Source organism: Sceloporus occidentalis, unplaced genomic scaffold, assembly GCF_023333645.1.
Source record: "Sceloporus occidentalis isolate IW3139 unplaced genomic scaffold, rSceOcc1.0.p SCAF_139, whole genome shotgun sequence".
Taxonomy (NCBI): Eukaryota; Metazoa; Chordata; class Lepidosauria; order Squamata; family Phrynosomatidae; genus Sceloporus; species Sceloporus occidentalis.
In genome coordinates, this window is record NW_028317119.1 from 1436348 (window position 1) to 1456833 (window position 20486).

The 20486-nt window shown below is 39.5% G+C and overlaps 1 protein-coding gene across 1 annotated transcript; it reads left to right on the top strand.

Annotated features, from left to right (window-relative positions):
* The first annotated feature begins 7854 nt into the window (after window positions 1–7854).
* On the top strand, window positions 7855–19243 carry LOC149281102 (nucleolar protein 8-like). Its single transcript, XM_089499779.1, has 16 exons — window positions 7855–7987; window positions 8312–8374; window positions 8600–8678; window positions 9332–9479; window positions 9707–9775; window positions 10351–11856; window positions 12198–12314; window positions 12431–12550; window positions 12724–12814; window positions 13203–13350; window positions 13457–13540; window positions 14232–14521; window positions 15181–15304; window positions 15559–15626; window positions 18524–18606; window positions 19190–19243. Exons 1-16 carry the CDS (start codon window positions 7855–7857, stop codon window positions 19241–19243), a joined length of 3177 nt encoding a protein of 1058 aa, XP_089355905.1.
* The last annotated feature ends 1243 nt before the right edge of the window (window positions 19244–20486 follow it).

The following is a 20486-nucleotide window of genomic DNA, read 5'->3' on the forward strand; positions in this document are numbered from 1 at the left end:
ATACACTGACTTCACCACTATACATTTACACACACACTGACTGACACTATAGTGCACACAAACACACTGACTCTAGCACTATACACATACACACTGATATTACAGTATATACACATACATACACTCACTCCAGCATTATACATTCTCACACACAGACTCTGAGACTATAGTATACACACATGCCACATTCCACTACTCTTTGCTTTCCTGCTGGGGTGTGCGGTACAGCAAGTGTCATGCATTATGTGATCCCACTGGGAGCCTCATGGCCTCTACACTACACCCCACATGAAAACAGAGCATGCTAGAATTATGAAAAGTACAAGCTCACCACTCACTTTTGTGCTCCCTTTTCTTGAAGTACTTGGTGAACTCCGTCCCACAGATCTTGTTAAAGAATTGTACTTCGCTTTCATAGTGGGAAAGCTCAGGCTTCATTACGGCAGAATCGTGTTTGCGCTCACCATCAGTTATTTCTTTTCCGCGATATGACAATCTGCAAAAATATAAAGAAAAGTATACATCAAAAAAAAATGTTTCACTGGCCACAAATTCTGGATGACCTATAACTTGAAAATAATTATTGTGTCGAATGATTGCCAATTTATAAGCTGATCTATTATTTAAAAAGCAGGGAAATGTACATTCATAACATTCTACAGAATATATTACATACATTTATGCTGCAGTAGTTAAATTTTTAGAGGTCAACCTTATGAACTATGTAACAACTTTAGATTGAGAAACACACAATTCCAAATTACAGCCTGCCCCCTCCTATAAAAAATGAACATTGCTGGTAGTTCTTATATAGCAGGAAGGTTTATAGCCACAGGGATTTAATTAAAAATATCAAATTCCTTTTACATAAAAGCAGCATAATCTAATTTAAAAGACATACAACCTTTGCAATGGCACATAGGTTGGGAAGGCCTGTTAATGGAAAGGTGTTATCCTTATATTGAGCGACAACATGGGAACTGGATCCATGTGTGGATCTATTATTGTAACATTGTTGCAACTGCCACCTCCACTGGTCCACAGCACAAATGATAAGAGGATCACAGGCGAAAACACAGGTGGAACCAGAAATTCATAAACTGAGAGTGTATGCATAATAAATCCATGGGAGAGTTGTAAGACTGTTGACTAAAAAGAACACAAAGGCTTGTCTCATATTTGTACAAAAAACTTTTGGGCTGATATTCTGTGGACTGAAGAGTGAAAAGTGGAACTTATTGGAAGACATGGGTCCTGTTACATCTGGTCTAGAGTGAACACAGCGTTCCACAAAAAGAACATCCTACCAACAGTGGAAAATGGTGGTGGCAGTGTGATGGTCTAGGATTGCTTTGGTGCTTCAGGACCTGGGAGACTTGTCTTAATTGAGGAAACCATGAATTCAGCTCTCCGACAGACAATCCTGAAGGAGAATGTCCAGCCACCAGCTTGTTACGTAATGCACAAGCAAGTCCTCGCCTTAATGATTTAACAGAAACAAGATGAAGGTTTTGGAGTGGCCTGACTGGAATCAGTTTGAGATGCTGTGGCATCACCTTGAAGACCATCCAATGTGTTTGAATAAAAACAATTTTGACTAGAAGAGCTGGCCAAAATTCCCCCACAGCGATGTAAAGGATTTTTTGGCGGTTATCACTACTGTTTGACTCCAGTTACTAGGTTTAGGGGCAATTACTTTTTGACATGGGTAATATAGGTTTTGATTAACTCTTTACCTTCAATAAATGAAAAGGTCATTTACAAAGCTGCATTTTGTGTTTAGTTGGTTTGTCTTATGTCAAAATTAGGAAGAATTCTGGAAAGTGGGAAATACTTTTTAACAGGTACAGTGAGAAAATGTAAAGTGTATCTTAAACACAAGAAAAGTCTAATGAAGTTTGGGGCAAACTAAATTGGCAGAATGTTTTTCATGTGCCCTGAAATTCTATGTTATCGCCAGTGACCAGTACCAAATCCTTCAATTATGATATAAGCACAAAGGACAGCACTCTCTTCCCATGTGTTGTACCCAACACCAATTATTTCACTTCTTGCTTGATGATGTGCACATTACGGCCGCAAGAACTAATCGATAAAATTTATAATAATCGATAATGAAAATCGTTGTCAACTTCTATGACGGAGCGCCGGCGTGACATGACCTTCCAGTGCTCCATCATAGAAGCCCAAGCGGAAGTTCCAGGTAGCAGCAGCAGAGGTTGTCTACAAGCATCGCGCAGATGTTCACTGGCTGCCTGAGAGGAGTATCCTCTAAAGCGCTGCAGGGGACCTGGGTCCTTCTCTCTGGCAGCTGGTGAACGTCTGTGTGATGCGCACAGACAGACAACCTCCACTACTGCTCACCACTTCCGCTGGGGCTTTGATGATGGAGCACCGGCGTCACATGACCTTCTGGTGCTCAGTCATAGAAGCTCCAGCGAAAGTGGTAGCCAGCAGCAGATGTTTGTCTGCACGCATCGTGCAGACATTCACCGGCTGCCCCCACTAGACATAAGGGAGTCTGGAGCAGGGGGGGGACAAGTCGGGGGGCAGTGTGGCATATCTGGGGGTATAAGGCGCATCAGGGAGCAGAGTGGCATATCTGGGGGTAAAAGGCGCATCAGGGGCAGAGTGGCATATAGGGTGTATAAAGCATATCAGGGGAGCAGGGGGGGATAAAATGAAACAAAAACAAGAAATGCATTTTTCTTGATGACACGTGTTAATGTTTTTTTATTCTGTTCGTTTTTAACAGTCAGTTTATTCATTAAATTATTTCAAATAAACCAGAAATTTGCATATAGTTTTTTTATCCGATTAATCAATTAATCGAAAAAATAATCTGCCAACTAATCGATTATGAAAATAATCGTTATTTGCAGCCCTAGTGCACATTTATCTAATTTAAACAGCGATAACAGTACTAGATGAATACTTACAGGGCCTTTTTTAAGTTGGTTCTGGACAGGAAAGCAACCTCCTTCTGATTATCCTTATACTTTTGGGTAAGTTCAAGAATCTCCTCCTGTAAGGACACGATCTCTTCTTGATACATCTCAGTCATGTTATTTTGCATGAAGTTAGGGTCTGCAAAAGAAACAGGTAAGAAATGAACACAGGTTAAAATGGAGTTAATCACATGTAGTTTAAATTTGTTAAAAAAAGAAAAGCAGGCTCAAACTTGTTTAAATCTCTAGCCTGCAATAACTATTCCTATAAATTTTCCTCCAATTCTTCAAAGTACCCCAGGCCTGTTTTTTATATGCAAAGCATACTGGAGTCTATTATGCATGGACTCCAATGCGTTCAACTGCATCTAAATCAGTGCATGTATTTTTAATATTGGAATATTTTCATCCTCCCTCTGGCTTTTCTGTTGATACCAGAAATCATATTCAAATATGCTTCCTTTACATTTTCAGTAGCACTCCTATTAAAGTCGATGAGAACAGCAGAAACCAGTTGCGTGTATACTAGCTGAAGGGGCAATTGCCCACACCAAGAAAGACTGCAGAATGTGGAAGGTATAAAAAAGTAAATCTAGAATCACCCTTTATTTCCATAATTTTAAGTAGGAGGCAGGGCCACATAACATCATGTTGTGCAATCGTGCGGTAGTAACATAGCAACTTGCTCTGCAGCATTTATATCAGGCTGAGGCTTCCCCCTGGTGTGTGAGTTGTGTAACTACGTGTGTATGTTAGTGCTGGTGTATGTTAGTGTTTGTGTGTGTATGATTATGCTAGTGTGAGCACTGGCGACTGTGTATGTTAGTTTGTGTCTGCTTGTGTTTGTTAGTGTGGTAACGGTGTGTGTGTGTGTGTCGGAGTATGTTAGTTTGTGAGTCTGTTTTTGGGTATGTTAGTGCATGAATTCAAAAGAAGACAGGCACTCCAGTTAACGGATATCCCAATTGATATTTATTTCAACAAAGTTAATCCATGATCAAGCAGAGTGGGAAAACAGGCAAAGAAGAACCGCACAAACCCCTTGCTGGGCTAATATTGCATGAATAAAAATAAATAATTTTATATTATCATGGTAAATTACTAAAAACTTGGTTTTTTTATACAAAATTAGTAACTGATCAAAAAAAATAAAAGACTATCAAATTGAGAATTCATTCTAAGTGTGTGTTGACTGCGCAGATGGAAGATGCTATATGGCTCCCTCTATTCGGTTTCATGAAATACACCTCCTCTGACGCATTCAAAAACTTAGCTGACAACAGAAGAAAAGCCATCTCCTTATTTACTATACTGTTCGCCCCCAAAAAGATCATTCTATTGTAGGCAGTTCACCGACCCTCTACTTGTATCATTTTTGTAGATTTTAAAAGGGGAACTGTTTCCCCCACATTTCTTAGCACAACTTAATGTATTAAAACCATCTACAGGTTATACTTGTCTTTCAATCAGTAAAATATGCTAGTTATTTGGTTTAAAAATAATATATTACTGATGAAAGCTAGATTGTATGGAAAACAGACAAGTTAATTGGTTTCTTATTCTAAAATACTCTCCCCTCCACTAACCTCTGCCTTTCAAAGACTGTTAGAAAAGCTTTCACTAATACGGTAGAGAAACGTAACAAGACAAACAACTTATTTAGATGGCAAATAGAAATATAAACATAAAAATCTAGATCAAGAAGTTAATATATATATTTAATATACTCATATCACAGTTCTGTAAATATATACACACTCTTTTATTCTACTCTGTCTTTTCCTCTCAGCCCCTAAACATTATCCAGCAGCTCCTCACCCGTCCACGCACAATACCATCTGACAGCGTACGCTTTTGCATCTGGATAGCGTTGCGTATGGGCAATGTCCGCTAAAATTATTGCAAAGGGAACTTTCTTTTCCAAAAATGCCATTTCATGCATAAAATCATGTTCACAAATTTCATAGGCCTTTCAGGAACAATAAGTGTTTTTTTTCCCTAGATTTTCCAGTATAATTTGCACTAAAAATTTCGTTGACACAACTTGCACTTAGGCAATAAAACATTCACCTATTTCTCTATACAGACCACAAAATTTCTGTTGGGGCAATATAAATCTACTATTTTCTGTCAAAAACTCCTTTTTCATTAACTTACTTCTTTTAACCAAACTATAAGGTAATTTCATGTCCGTTTGTACTCATTTAATGTTGTGGTCTAACATTGTATACCTGTAGAAATACAAAGACTGTTCACGCACGAACTCTAACACATTTTACTGAATGCAGCGTCTAATAAGTCTTCCACAAGAAGCTTCTAGTGAAAGCAGGAATGATTGACACCCCTTTTCACAAGTACATGCCCCTGCGGTTACTTCCGGTCTACTTCAGCTCCTCACAAGGTCCCTCTGGCCATAACCGTGTCCCCTTCCTCCGTTACAGCCCGCAACATTCCTTCTCCTCACTTCTCTCGTTAGTTCCAATCTGGCGCGCGCGCTACAGATCTCAAACAACCGCTTCCCTAAATAGAAGGGCGATACCAAATGTTACATTCTCTTGTATGTTGAACAATACAACACTACCGGACTGTCGCTTCACACGGCCACATGAATAATACCGTTTTCGCTCACTTTTCAGTAGGAAAAGTGCACACTCGTTAATATATCTGAGGCTCATTTCTCCCCCCCCCTTGGGTTTCGTGTTAAATGGTTCAACCTTGTGTGCTTTGGTTAAAGCGTCCTCCTCGGTGTGGAGTCGTGACTCCACGGAGACTGCTAGTCCTTAGTATTGAATCGTAATTACTGTTCCCGACCTTTTAAAAAAAAAACTGGCAGAGAATAATAGGAGTTGTTCATTTTTTGACATAGAACTGTGAGACATTTGTATAAAAACATTTTACATTGAAGTTAATTTGATATTTTATCAATAAACGGAAACTCACCGTGCAATGTATTAAGCATTTAGATTGAATTATGGTTTATCTTCAGTGTATATCATAAACACGTCAATGCAGGATTCAACATTGGTTTGAGTTAGTGACAAGTCATTCAGTCCCTTAACAGGCAATAGTACTGTAAGGTCGGAACTCTTAGGCGGTCATAGGTTTCTGAGGGACCTAATTTTCTGGGACACATGGACGATCTGTAGGAAACAACGTGAGTCGGTACGCGTTATAGTTATTAGACACGTGTGTTTTAAATAGCTCTATTGCTTTGTTAAATTTGTTGACCATTTAAGGTTTTACCCGAGCGCATTCATTACCATTAATTTTGGTTTATATGCAGTCCCTTTGTATAGTCATGGGGTTTGTTTGCTCGGTGTTTATGGGACAGTGAAATGTCAGGGGACACATTTTGTAACGCAGATAATACACCATGTGGAAACTGATGATGTCCAGAAATTACTAACCAGGGAAAAAATGGTAAATGATACAAGAAGTGCTCGTTCATTTAAAGTGATGTGAATCAATTTCAGAATTGTGGGTCTATTTAATCAGGCTAGGTAACTGTCTTTCCTGTAGCTATTCCGATATATTCTGGTGGCTGTAGATTAGTGTTTAATAATGCTTCTGCTACCCCTGTAGGTATTCACTAATCAGTTTAATGCCCCAGGGGCAATTAAGCTCATGCTTCGTTAGACCTTGGCAATTGCCATAGAAAACCAGTAAGTATGAACACTGTTGAATATTTCTTTATAGTCGGGTGGACTAGAGGTGCCATTTTTGCAGCACACAATGACATATCCCTTATTGCTGCCCAGTGCAACCACACGGTATAAAGTATGCATACAGTCGCATATGAAAATTAATTACTTAATCAAGTGATAAGTGTCTTTCAGTATATGAATGCTTCCCACATAATCTATATGGACAAAAGTATTGGGACACCTGACCATCACACCAACAGGGACTTTGATGACATCACATTCTAAATAAATAGACATTGTTATGTAGTTGACCCCCCCCCCCCCCCATGCAGCTAAAACAGCTTCCATTCTTCTGGGAAACCTTTCCACAAGATTTTGGAGTGTTTCTGTGGGAATTTCCTCCATTCATCCAGTAGAGCGTTTGTGAGGTCAGGCACTGATGTTGGACAAGATGGTCTGGCTCGTAATCTCTTTTACAGTGCCTTCCAAATGTGTTTGACTCGCAAAGAGCCCTGACCTTAACCCCATCAAACAAGTTGTTACACGATAAACTCAGGTGTCTTAGTACTTTTGTAACTATTGGGTACTTTAGGCTAGCACTTTATGTAGATTATTCATAAAGTACAGTTCAGTCACTGGGATGATTTTCAAGAAATCTCACTGCTTTAAATACGCTTTTATACATGTCCATCCGAGACATCACTGGGGTTGCCCGTCCATAATGTAAAGTGAAGGTATAAAGAAGAAACATGACCACACTCCTGCCAAAGTCCTCTTTGCAAATAAATGCCTCTTTGCTGATGAGCAGAATATTCAGGTTACACATACGGTATCTTGGACAATGGTGGCCTGTGTAGTCACCATAACAAGCAAATGGCTAGTGGCCAAGAGCGCCATATACCTACCTATTTTCCTGTGTTAAACAATTTTGTTTGGCAGGAAATTCTAATGGCATTCCCCCCCATACAGAAGGATATTTCTCAACCCTGTTCACACTTTAAAAGATGTTTATTAAAACTCCTAGAGAGATTTCGACTCCGTGAAACAGTGGCAGAAAATCATTGGTACCATCCGAGTTTCAGTTGGGTGCCGAACATTTTACAACAAAAAGTGAAAGTGGTTTTCCCTTTAAAATGAGTTGTGAAGACATTAGAGGCAAGAGAATCAAAGTATTCGTATGCCTACTTTACAGTGTTAAATTGCAGGATCATTTCGGCAACTAATCATCACCTTCCATTTTGTGCAGAATAACTTCAATTACCATGGAAACATCATTAAAGCGTCTGTATGTGGGTGGAATTGGTCCGTCAGTCACTGATGCTGAACTCACAGAGCGATTTGGAAGATTTGGAAAAGTCAGTGATGTGGACATCATTTCCAGGAAGGATGAGCATGGTGAGGAATTCATAATAAAAAAAAAACCCCTAATATGTGCATTAAGAACGTGTTTGAAAACTGCCTGTCTTGGTTTAATCAAAATATTGTTTTTGAGTCGTTGATGTTGGTTTGCATGGATCCTAAGATTATTGAACAAGCAGCATTTGCAAGTGACCTACTTGGATTTTGAAGAAAAGAATTGTAGTAATAATACACATTATGTTAGTATAATTATGTCTGAATAATTTTTCTTTAGTGTGCATACTTGTGGAAAGGGTGGCAGGGCAATGGTCACGTGTATAGGGCAGATCATTTTTAACATATTTTTAAATGTATTTTTAGGAAATCCTGTGAAGACCTTTGCCTATCTTAACATCAGCATTTCTGAAGCAGACCTGAAAAAATGTGAGTGTAAAACAAGAAAATACATATTGTCTTTCCCACGTGACGTTTAGGCTTTACCATAGTACTTCCTGAAGCCATACGATGCACTGGCAGGTCCTTGGTAGGAGTAGGCATGCAACAGTGCTTCTAAAGCTCCATTATGTTACACGTGTTAACCTGCTACATAAAGAAAGATCTGTGCATAATTTGTCAAATACAAATTTATTTAGATTATTTATTCTTTAGGTGTCTCTGTCCTAAATAAAACAAAATGGAAGGGAGGGGTTCTACAGATAGAGATGGCCAAGGAAAGCTTCTTACACAGGTAAGCAGAATATTGAGCTTTGTCATAGGTTGGTCAGTAATGTAACTGTATTGCCTCTTTGAAGAATTAGTTAACATTTAAATTGAAATAAATAATCCCACACATGGCATAAATTAATTTTTTATAATGTTAGTTTGTTAGTGTGCTGACTTTATTGTTTTGAAACTTTCCATGGCCAGTTGGATAGCCATCTTGCTTTCTGATGGTCAATGTAGAGCTATATATACTTTTGAACTTGTGAGAAAAGCCTAGAAGCTGTTCTATAATGTCTATCCTTCAAGGAGCAAGATAAGTCTTCCTGCAGAAGTGGTAGATGTTACTACAGTAAAGACATTTAAGCAAGCATGGGATAGGCATAAGGCTAGATATAGGATAAGGCCAGGGAAAGTACTCAGAGGTTGGGCAGACTGGATAGGCCTGATGGTTCTTAACTGCCGTCACTTTCTATGTTTCTAAGTTTCCACTGCTATCTAATACGGACAATTAAAAACACCATCAACATTCTGTCAATGCATTTCATCCAAAGAGTTCCATCCGCATAACTAAGTTTGATTTTATGGATATGCCTGCGTGGCTTTACATCAATGCTTCGATATCAAGAAATATACTATATATATCATGCAGCAGAGATAAATGTACCTTATTCCTCATAGACTGTCACAGGAGAGGCAAGTAGCCAAGGAAAAGAAAACACCCGAAGCAGAGTCGAAGTGCGACCTGATGCAGTCCCTAAAGGATGTTGGTGTTAATGACTTCCAGCTTAAGGCTGCTGTACCGGGCACTGAAGTGCCAAATCATAAGGCAAGTGACGCCGCTCTGAGAATATAAACAGAAATTTGACAGTCTGGGAGAGTCACAAATCCTTAAGCTTTTTAGTATGATGCATAATCCGGTAACCCAGTAATAACATGCTGGGTTCAGGAATCCTCGTATCCATGCAGGATTTTAATGATCTTTCACAAAACATGTATTCATTATTTGTATAGCTCTTTGATTTGCAACATTCCGCATGTTTTCTTGTGTTCCAGAATTGGGTGGTCAGTAAATTTGGCCGGGTGCTACCAGTCCTTCATTTAAAGAACAAGAAGCATAACAAAATATCCTTTTTTTTTTGGTGTAATTGTGAATTATAAGGTTCATACTGAGAGCTTTTTTTATTTCTGTACTTTTTGTAGTAGCGATATTTGCATTTTGTAGAATCACTTTGCAGTCTTGGTCTTAAAATACTTTTCGATTGCGTATTTAGACCTGTGGCAGGACCATCAGTTGGCCATCAGAGATGTCCCCTCAATGAAGAAGAAACCTGTCCTCCTACAGATTGGATTGTTTTGACTTATTTCCCCTGCTGCCCTGAGCAGAGGGAACAAGTCTTAGTAATGTATGCCAAAGCATACATTAGTTGGCCCTTTATAATGCAGCAGGTTGTGACATGTTGGACTAACATGAAAAATTGACGTTTAGTAAATCTACCTGTAAACTGACAAGTCTTATAACTTTTATATACATATTTGAAATTTAATTAAGGTTGCTGCAAAAGGCAACCAGTTGTCTGGTTTGGAGACATCTAAGAATCCAAAGTAATGTTTTTTGCATAACTGTTGCATGTATGTCTGCACAATTTAAGATTGTTTTTTAATATGATGATAAAGATTCTTCCTTTACACCTGCAAACATCATAAAATATGACCCATCGAAGTACTGCCACAACATTAAGAAACTAGAGGAAAGTTCTGTTAACGTGACGCCTATATCACAATTGACCTGGCGTTTGGAAGGGGGTGATGATGACGTGAGCAGGAAACGCAGGGGAGAGTTTCCAGTTTGCAAAGGCCCTACAGGGAAAAAACTCAAATTGCAGGAACATCCAGACGTTCTGGAACAAGCTGACAAGCAGGGCTGCAGTCATAAGAATACATCTGGTCTAAAAACATTTTCTAAGAACAAGAAAGACGTAAATGGAGGATTGGGGATTAGTATGTCCGATGAACATGATTCAGAGGATGAATTCCGAGCTGTATTGGAAAGTGAAAAGACTGCAGCGAAGGTAGACATGGTTGCTGAGGATTCTAATATAGAGGTGGTGGATGACTCTTATATGATGAGTTATAACAGTCATTGGGCAAGGGGAAGTGAGACTATTGTGAAGAGAAGTACAAAAGAGGATGATGACTATGATTCTGCTGACACAGATGAGATAATTGCCGTTGCCAAAACTGTTCCAAAGGTTAAAGATGATATTTTATCAAAAAATAAGGAAAATAGGTTGGCTCTTCATACCGCCAAACAGAAAGGTAACCTAAGGTCTAAAGATATGCATGATGACAAAGAGGAGCCCGAACATACAACTGAAGATGAAGCCGAATTGGAGAGCGAGAATGGTGATTCTGAATCCGACGACTCTTATTCAGACGCGGAATATGACGCCATGATGCAAAACTGCTACAGGATAAGCCTTTCACTGGGTGACTTGGAGAAATTAGCCAATGCTTCTAAAGAGTCTTCAGAAGATGAAAAAACAGACAGTGACCACATTGAGGAAGATCTTCCTAATAAATCGGAGAAGCCTGTTTCTATTCAGAAAGGGAAGAGGGGTATAGACCCAGATGATATTGTGGCCTCAATTTTAGATGATAGTGATGACAGCTCTGATGAAAAACAAAGACGGAAAAGAAAAAAGGGTCCTCCTACTAGACTTCCAGCGTTTAAAGGCTTGGGGTCACTTCTATCCTCCGCTCCTTCCCAGGAGACAAATGAAGTGTTGAAATCATTTTCTGGTCCCTCCATTATCAAGTCTCGTGCGAATATTGAAGAAAAGAGTATACACAGTAAAGCACGTAGAGGGAGTGAAGCTGGTGCAACTATCCCTGCAAAAGAAGATGATCATCAGGGTGGACAACAAGCCTCTAGCCTGTCCAAAGTTAAAATAAATAACGATACTGTAATTAATGAGAACAGTAGTAGTAGTGATTCATATAGCAGCGATGAGGGCTCAAGCTCTGATACATCCTCAGCAGCTGTTAATACCATCCAAGGCACAAGTGAGAAGAAAGAAACTTTTAAAGACCGTGGAACCGCCAAACAGTTGGAGGATAATCAGAAACGTTTGGCAGCCATGGAGGAGCGAAGGAAAGAACGAGAACTACAGAAGCAAACAATCCAGGGAGCCTTGCTTAAATTGGTGAGTTGATAGTCTTGAATGATCTGCTTATAATCGCTAATTGGTCATGGTTTCGTTTACATTACAAAACCATTTTTATTTTAATATTACTATCAGATTAAAAATAAGTTGGGGTTTTTTTTGTACATTATTCATTTGTATGGGTTCTACCTCTTTTATCTTACTCCAACCTAGAGCAACACCCAGACTCCTTATCATACTGCCTCTGGTAAACAATATACTAAAGAAATTCTGTGGGTCACCCAAAATATCGCAACAATGGCAGAATACAAAGTGTTGCATGCCAGACAATTAGCCTTTTACCTCTACACTATTAATTGATATTGTGTCCTGCAAATTAGGATTCCCAGCCCTCAAGTAAAAGTCAACACATTAAGTTTGATTCAGACTCTGAGGAACAAAGTGAAGAAGAGGTACAAACAAAGAAAAACGATATAAAGACCATATCGTCTGAAAAAGTAAGTACCTCAGGGGAAAAAAATGTGTATAAATTGTATATCTGTATATTGTATATCATTATATAAATAAAAGCATTTATGTGCCTCTAGTCTTATATGAAGAATCTTTTTCGTAGGTTCAGAATCCAGCTGCAAAGCTGTTTGAGAGCAGCGATGACGAGGAGGACGATGACGGTAAAGAGGACAGTGAAAGATTCCATATCAAATCTCAGTTTGAAGGGCGCTCTGGAGTAAAGGTCAGTTTGGCGTAAATTTCAACAAATCTAGTTTTATGCGTTTGTATTAAATGAGTTAGTTTGCCTGTTCATGATGTCATTCTAACAACTGCATGTCTTTCCGCACAACATTTCCTCCTAGTGTAAACCATTTATTTTCATTTTCCTCATTTCTTTCTTCGCCGATCATACAGCTGATGAATTTACAGTCCCGCTTTGGAACTGATGACCGTTTCCAAATGGATTCTCGGTTTCTGGATACCAGTAGTGAAGATGAGAACGACGGTAAAGAGAAATTGAATACTACATTTCATTTGGGTGTATCTTTTAGACAGGGTTTGCAGGAGAGTTGTTGAACCTTGTTAACTCCATAATATCACAAATGAAGGACCCCTCCCAAAGTGCTTACACCCCGTGATTGTATCTGTACTGCTCCTTAGATCGTAAAATTATTTCCTAATATTTTCATACCTATTTTACTCTGATCAAGATGTGTCTAGAGCACTGTACTTATTGTACACTAAAGTAAATACTGCCTCTTCTGTAAATACTGGAAAGAGCCAAGGACATCAGCTGGAGCTCAAATAAACATCTATGTACATAGAAAAAGGGCTGCTAGACAATGAATAAAGCAAATGGGTTTACATTTACTATGTTATCTTCACTGTTACAGAAACAAAACAAAACACTCCAGCAGAAGAAGGTGAAGATGACCTAACAGCAGAGAAAAAGAAGAACTTGGGCATCCTAAGCAGCCTTTTGAACATCGGTTCGGAGCCATTGCCACCAAGCAAACAAGCAGCCAAAGCCAAGACATTTAAGTATGACTTTGAGCTATTGCAATGCAGACTTGATAGGAGTTTTATTTTCGTGCTTTCGGCTTCCCAAGTCTCTTGTGTATCTACATTTATTTTTTCTGCACTTTAGAGATCTGAATGCCCTTCAGTATGACCCCACAAGGGAGGATCACGCAACATTTGAAACACAGACCGAAGAGGAAAAGAAGGAAACGTAAGACTTAATAAGCACACGCAGTGTAATGCGTATATGACAAGCACCTACCGCTTTCTTGTCTCCTGTAGAAGCTTAAAACAACACGATGCATATTGCCTTTAGCAATTCCAAAGTATTGAATTTCATTTCTTAACCGAATCTCTGAGAGTTTATTTGTTGTGTCTGCCACATTTTCTGTCCAGTGATCAGTAACTCTAAACACATTGGCAGTGAGTGTTGCGAAACCGAATACTAATTGTGGTATTATTTTGGTTTTGTTCTATTATGGCAGTACACTTCTCATATTTTCCTGGAATTACTACTAATAATAAATATTATATCTTATTTTTGATGTGCATGCCAACTTATCTTTGTCAATGTCGTTATTTCTGAGACAACGGTAGAGTTTGTATCTTGTTGTTCTGCAGCACTCCTATTATTTATCACTGGTGGGCTTCACATTGGGGTTGTAATCCCTCTACAATATTGCACCTTTTATTTTCTTTAACAACCAGTGCCTGCGTTTGTGTTAAATGACAAATAGGTGTTCTCAGCAGAGTCAAAATATACGTGATTAAAGACGTATAGATGGGCAGGGTTTGGACGTTGAAAAGCATTAGGAATAATGCTTCTTACAATTTCAGAAATGTAGGTAAGACATACACAAATGCGAAATACTGTGCTGAAATAAAATGTCATGTTCCTCCAGTAAATCTGGGCGGAAGAAAAAACGCCTGGAAGCTGAGAAACTTCCCGAGGTCTCCGCTGAAATATACCACGAAGTGGCTGTGGACTTGAAAGAAGTGTTTGGAACCTCAAAACCCACTTCAGAGAACGAAGCCGCTTCAACCACATGGGACCAAGAGGAGGAACCGGTGCTCGCGGGGAACGACAATTCACTTTCCCACGAATATTTCAGCTTCCAGAAAACCGAGGAGCCTGCGGGATTCACGTTTTCTTTCTTTGGACCGAGTACGGAGGACAGCGTTTCCAAGGAAGGTACGGAAAACCACTGTTTTAGGAACTGGTGCGCTCACACGATAGTGTGATTGTGTTATTGGTTGTATTTTTTTTATTCTAATAGGACATTGTCATCTTCTAGATTCCCCCCCCCCCATAAAAGTTTACTGGTGCTTGGAGACAAAGAATAAATGTTTGCAGTGGTATATTACTTAACCAGAAGCTCTAGTGACTTCATTAGCAAAATTTGTATGTAAATAATATCTAGTTATTGTTAATACTATTATTTACATACATTCCTGCAAATAGTTAGGTATGCCAGGTTTTGAGCATTCTCAATAATCGTTATGCCTACAGCTTGTGATTTTGTTTTTTAAAAATGGCAGATTTAGAGATTTGGTTTAACAGGTATGATGTTTATTTTTATTTTTTCTTCCTTTCCGTGTAAATCTTTCCAAACATTGATGAGCAGCATTTATGAAAATGTTGTTGATGTTGTAGGAAGATGATAGACTCCTAGAATGCATAGACAAGTGAATTTAATTTGCTATAACGCATGTTCAATACAAATACTGCAGGCATGCTTTCGTTCTTGTGATTGCCGCTACTGTGTTTTACTCTTCAAGCTCATCCGTTTACATTATCTGCTTGCAAGGTTTTACAGTTCCTGTGGATTTAACACAAATGTCTGTTTACAGAGACCTATAAAATTGAGACCATCAAACCAGCCAAGGTGGCCTGGCAAGAAGATCCCCGATTTCAGGATAGTAGCTCTGAGGGAGAGGATGAAGAAGTTACTGTTACTAAGGAATTAACACTAAGGTAACTGCATTTTCTTTTTTGGGAATATTTTAATGCCTTATTGCGAATACAAATATATTTTTGCATTAGTGACACCGCTTAGCTTCAGCGGACCCCATCTATGGTCATAGGGGACAGAACTAAGACAGTGTGTCACAATCCCTGCTCTTAATCTACATATGTTGTATCTCTCCAAAAAAAAAAATCTTCATATAGTGTTCTTACAAACATAAATCCACTGCAAAGTTAAATATTCTTTTTTTCTACTCCTGTAGCACACAGTCCGAGTCTGCAAAAAACATCCGTTTTTTCTTTTTTGTGAAAGGTGATGAGCGATTAAAAGGTAAGCTGACTGTGGGCATTAGCACTGGTTCCACAAGAACATGCTTTTAATAATACATTTGAAAATGATGATAATTAGAAGCTTCCAAATGTTTAATTGTACTTGCAGGGGTGATGTCTTCATAGAGGGTCTATTTTTATATATATCCCAAAGAAAATGTGCACCGTGTAACCTTTTATAATTTTGTTTATAATTCTCGTCCACTGAATCCTCTGCTACCCTAATCCTCTCCCCACTGCACCTTATTTTCCGCTATCCATACATGACCCCGTTGATGTAGTGAAAGGGATCCTTGCCCTTCCCAGTGTTGGGTTGGCTCTACGCTGCCCAGGACATTGGATGGCCCTTCAGTTTTCTCCGGGAAAATGTTCTAGGGCTAAGGGTCAGTGAGGGGTTCTATTGGCCTCGTCTGTCGGAATGATGCTGACTGCATCTATCTTCTAGTCAGCAAGAAGCTTCAGCTTCTCTTCCCTATATTCCATATAAAATCAGAAATCCACTAGGGGGCACTCGTGTATCTCAACAAAAAATGAAAACAGAACAAAAACAAACAATAGTGTAGATGTAGAGATATATATTGCAATCAATATATCCCAAATTTTGCACTCACACTCTGTCTGAGTCGATCAAGGTCGTAGCTCAACCATCCACCAGGTGGGTTATGGATGCGGCATATATAAGACAAAATACATAAAAAGAGCCAATAGTGAAATATTGCTTTTAGGTGGAAAAAACGCAAGGATGGAGTTGCACTTACGCTTAGGTAGAATAATTTGTGCCCGTAGTGTCAAGATGTTCCTCCTTGTGGTTGGATTCCAGATAGCAAAGGGGTTCTCCACAAATGAGGATACTACACACCGAAGATGTAGTAAAATGATATTTTATTATTCTACCTAAGCGTAAGTGTAACTCCATCCTTGCGTTTTTTCCACCTAAAAGCAATATTTCACTATTGGCTCTTTTTATGTATTTTGTCTTATATATGCCGCATCCATAACCCACCTGGTGGATGGTTGAGCTACGACCTTGATCGACTCAGACAGAGTGTGAGTGCAAAATTTGGGATATATTGATTGCAATATACCGTATTTGCTCGATTATAAGACGACCCTGATTATAAGACGACCCCCCAAAATCTGAATATTAACTTAGGAAAAAAAGAAAAAGCCTGAATATAAGACGACCCTAAAGGAAAAAAGTTTTACCAGTAAATGTTAATTCATGTAAACTATTTTTTTAAATAAAAGCTATGATTGAGAAAAATATTTTTTTTGTTTTTATTTCCTTGTATTTTCCAACCTGTCCCCCAGTTACGCACATCTGCCCCCAGGCTTGCCACACCAATATGGCACTGTGGCCCATGATATGCCTTTTAACCCTCTATATGCCACTGTGCCCCATGGTATGCCTTTTGACCCCCTATGTGCCACTCTGCCTCCAGAAATGCCTTATACCCCTATATCCCATTCTGGCATTTAGGGGGTTAAAATGCATATTATGGGGCAGAGTGGCATATAGGGAGGTATAAGGCATTCCAGGAGGCAGTGGCATTAAGGGAGTTAAAAGGCATTGTATAGAGCACTCTATAAGGCATTTCAGGAGGCAGAGTGCTCTATTAAATGCCCCCTTAACGCCACTCTGCTTCCTGAAATGCCTTATAACTCCCTATATGCCACTCTGCCCCATAATATGCCTTTTAACCCCCTAAGTGCCAGAGTGGCATATAGGGGTATAAGGCATTCCAGAAATGCCCTATGTCCCCCATTTAACACACACACGCACACACACTTACCGGTGCTTCCAAATTCCTGCTGTATTGCCGGGGCAGCGGGTTGACGTCTCCTTCCGCTGCAGCCGGAAGGAGGTGGAGTTGGCAGCGGGGGGTTGTCTGCGTCCGTCGCGGATACCTTTCCCGGCTGTCAGAGATCAGAGTTCCGGCACCTGTGCGGGGAACTCTGATTTCTGACAGTCGGGGAAGGTATCCGCGACGGACGCAGACAACCCCCGCTGCTAGCCACACCTCCTTCCGGCTGCAGCGGACGTTGTCTACGCGGATCGCGTAGACGTCAACCCGCTGCCCCGGCAATACAGCAGGAAGCACCGGTAAGTAAGTGTGGGGAGGGAGACAGGAGGATCCAGGTCCCCTGCAGCGGTGCGGGGGATCTGGATCTTAGTCTCATAATCAGACCTCTATTTGAGGTCTGATTAGAAGACGACCCCGATTAGAAGACGAGGGGTATTTTTCAGAGCATTTGCTCTGAAAAAAACCTCGTCTTATAATCGAGCAAATACGGTATATCTCTACATCTACACTATTATTTGTTTTTGTTCTGTTTTCATTTTTTGTTGAGATACACGAGCGCCCCCTAGTGGATTTCTGATTTTACTACTACAACACCTGGAGAGTGTTTTCTAAGGGTTGCAGCTGCGTATCCAACACAGTGAAAAGAAAGGGAAGTTATCCTTTATTTATTTACTATAATTCTCTCCTGTTTTTATTGACTTGGTTCCACTCCTTTTTCTTGTTCTATATTCCATATATGCTGATGTTAAGATTATATCTCGCTTACATGTAATTCAAAGATTCAGTCGCTAAATGAGAGACAGAGGATGAGGGACCCCAGTACTGTGATTTCATTTTAGGATCCCAAAGCTTTTTTTCTTGTTTTTCTCCTTCTTACCATAATGCCATCTCATTGTTTAAGTGTGTCTTAGAAATGCTGCTCCTTTATTTACCTATTGGCAGCCTTCTGATGTCATTGAGTATGTGCAAGGAGCTGAACAGAATGAAGAAGTATAAAAAAAAAACAAAAAAAAACTTAAATATTAAAACAAATAAGGATAATAACATCACAGTTATTATTGGGCTAACACACAGTGCTTCCTATTTTGCTTAGTGGGTCCAAAAATGTTCTGTCGATCATCAAACCTGGATGAAGAACAAGAAGCATGGGAAGAAAGGCGAGAATCTCTGCTGGAGGTAAGAACTTCATGTGACAAAAGTGTATGACCTCTAAAAGGGGGACCTGCTTAATAATCTGCGGTGATTCCAAAATTAAAAAAAAGAAATATATATATATTTATTTATAAAAATTATAATACAATGAGGAGTAGTATCAGCACGGCCGGCCCAAGGCAAAATGCCGCCTGGGGCGAATTTTAAAATGCCGCCCCCCCCCCCCTTATCTACCCTTCCCCCCCCCCCCCGTACTTACCTTTCAGCAGTCCTGCGGCGAGTCTCCCTGTTCGGTCTCGGTGCCGGCTTGTAATGCTGAGCGCCGGAAATCTTCCGGCACTCAGCATTACAAGCCGGCACCGAGACCGAACAGGAAGACTCGCCGCAGAGAAGAGTTTCTGTCTCTTTCGCTTAAAAAAAAAAAAAAATAATAATAAAAGGGCTTGGGGCGGCAAAGTGCCGCCCCTTAAAAAGTGCCGCCTGGAGCGGTTGCCCCACTCGGCTCCATTGTCGGGCCGGCTCTGGGTATCAGTGCCGAGCACTTTACTTGATGTTCTATTGTCTGTTTCTGGTTTTGAGTTCTCGATGTCTGTCTGTTCCCTTGTAGGAGTGCAGGAAAAGGCACAAAGATGCCAAACGGAAAATAAAATCCAAACATTGATGATCCTGTGATGCTGGTGCCAAGTGATTGTGTCTCCCAGTTCCCCATCACACGTGTACAGGACCATTCAGACAGTAACATACAAACCTCCTGTGTGACCTTTGAATTTACAGCTTTATATCTCTATGAAAAAGAGGATGGAGCCCATGGGCCAACTGGCTGCTTCCCATGGAAGTAACATTTTATGCTCCAGGTGATTGTAGTTGTTACCAGGGATATATTTATATTAACAATCAATCACAATCCCGTTTATTTAAAGAAAAATAAAGAAAACATGTATCCTGTGCTGTCTCAAGAGTCACCTTAATGTTTCACCTTAATGGATTATGAATTGTTTTTAACATTAAAGATTGTTTTGGAATCATCCGTTAAACTTTATCATTATACTTACTTTTTTTTTTTATTTTTTTTTTATTTTTTAGAATAGGCAAAACTTTCACAAATGTAAGTAAAAGACAATATTTATTGAGTTTATCTAAAAGCAGGCATGTGCCATGGGGTATTGGCATCGTGCCGGGACACCGACATGCTTCAGTCTCTTTGGTTATTGGAGCCTGATTTTATCAGGAGCGTTAAGACACTTCAGATTTTTAGCAACAAAATATTTTTTCTTTGTATATTTTAAGGTTTCAGTGTACTTGACTACACAGTAAAGTATTTTTTTTTTTAAGTAATGCATTAAAATTTTGCCCATATTTATCGTTTGCAGTAAATACGAATAAGTGCCAATATGGCAATATTACATTTAGCGTATATGTGATATTCTGTGCACCAGGGTCTATTATTTTTTTGGGCATTGTCTACTCTCTGGTCACTGCAGTTAGAGTAGCACTTAACCACGGATTCTTAGTAAATAATCTGAACTTTATTTTATCTCCGGTACAGAGAGAAGTGATGCAAATACATATGGTTCGTATAAGAAGGTCACACGGTTTAATGTGCTGGTCTCAATGCCGTGTTGGGGATAAAATAAATATGAGTTGATTAAGCGCGTGGCTTGGACAGGCGTAATGGACCACTTACTCATGTCCTGCCCTAAATCCCATATTCACTTCTATTGTAAGGAAAATCATTATTTGCATCACTGACTAAATGAGATATCGTCCTTCAACTTTGGAATCTTTGTTCTAATGAGGTCTCTCTATGTGTTTAGCGTTGAACCTTTCACCACCAATTTTCTCATTACTGGGCAGCTTCAAGTCTGCTACCGAGAGATAGGGCACGTTATATACACATCCTAGGA

What these genes read in the sequence shown, in the direction of transcription:
- LOC149281102 (XM_089499779.1), top strand. Translation starts at nt 7,855, where the DNA reads ATGGAAACATCATTAAAGCGTCTGTATGTGGGTGGAATTGGTCCGTCA. An exon ending in AAGGGCGCTCTGGAGTAAAG is followed by an intron (nt 12,551 to 12,723) that starts GTCAGTTTGGCG and finishes CCGATCATACAG; the next exon opens with CTGATGAATTTACAGTCCCG. An exon ending in GAAGAGGAAAAGAAGGAAAC is followed by an intron (nt 13,541 to 14,231) that starts GTAAGACTTAAT and finishes ATGTTCCTCCAG; the next exon opens with TAAATCTGGGCGGAAGAAAA.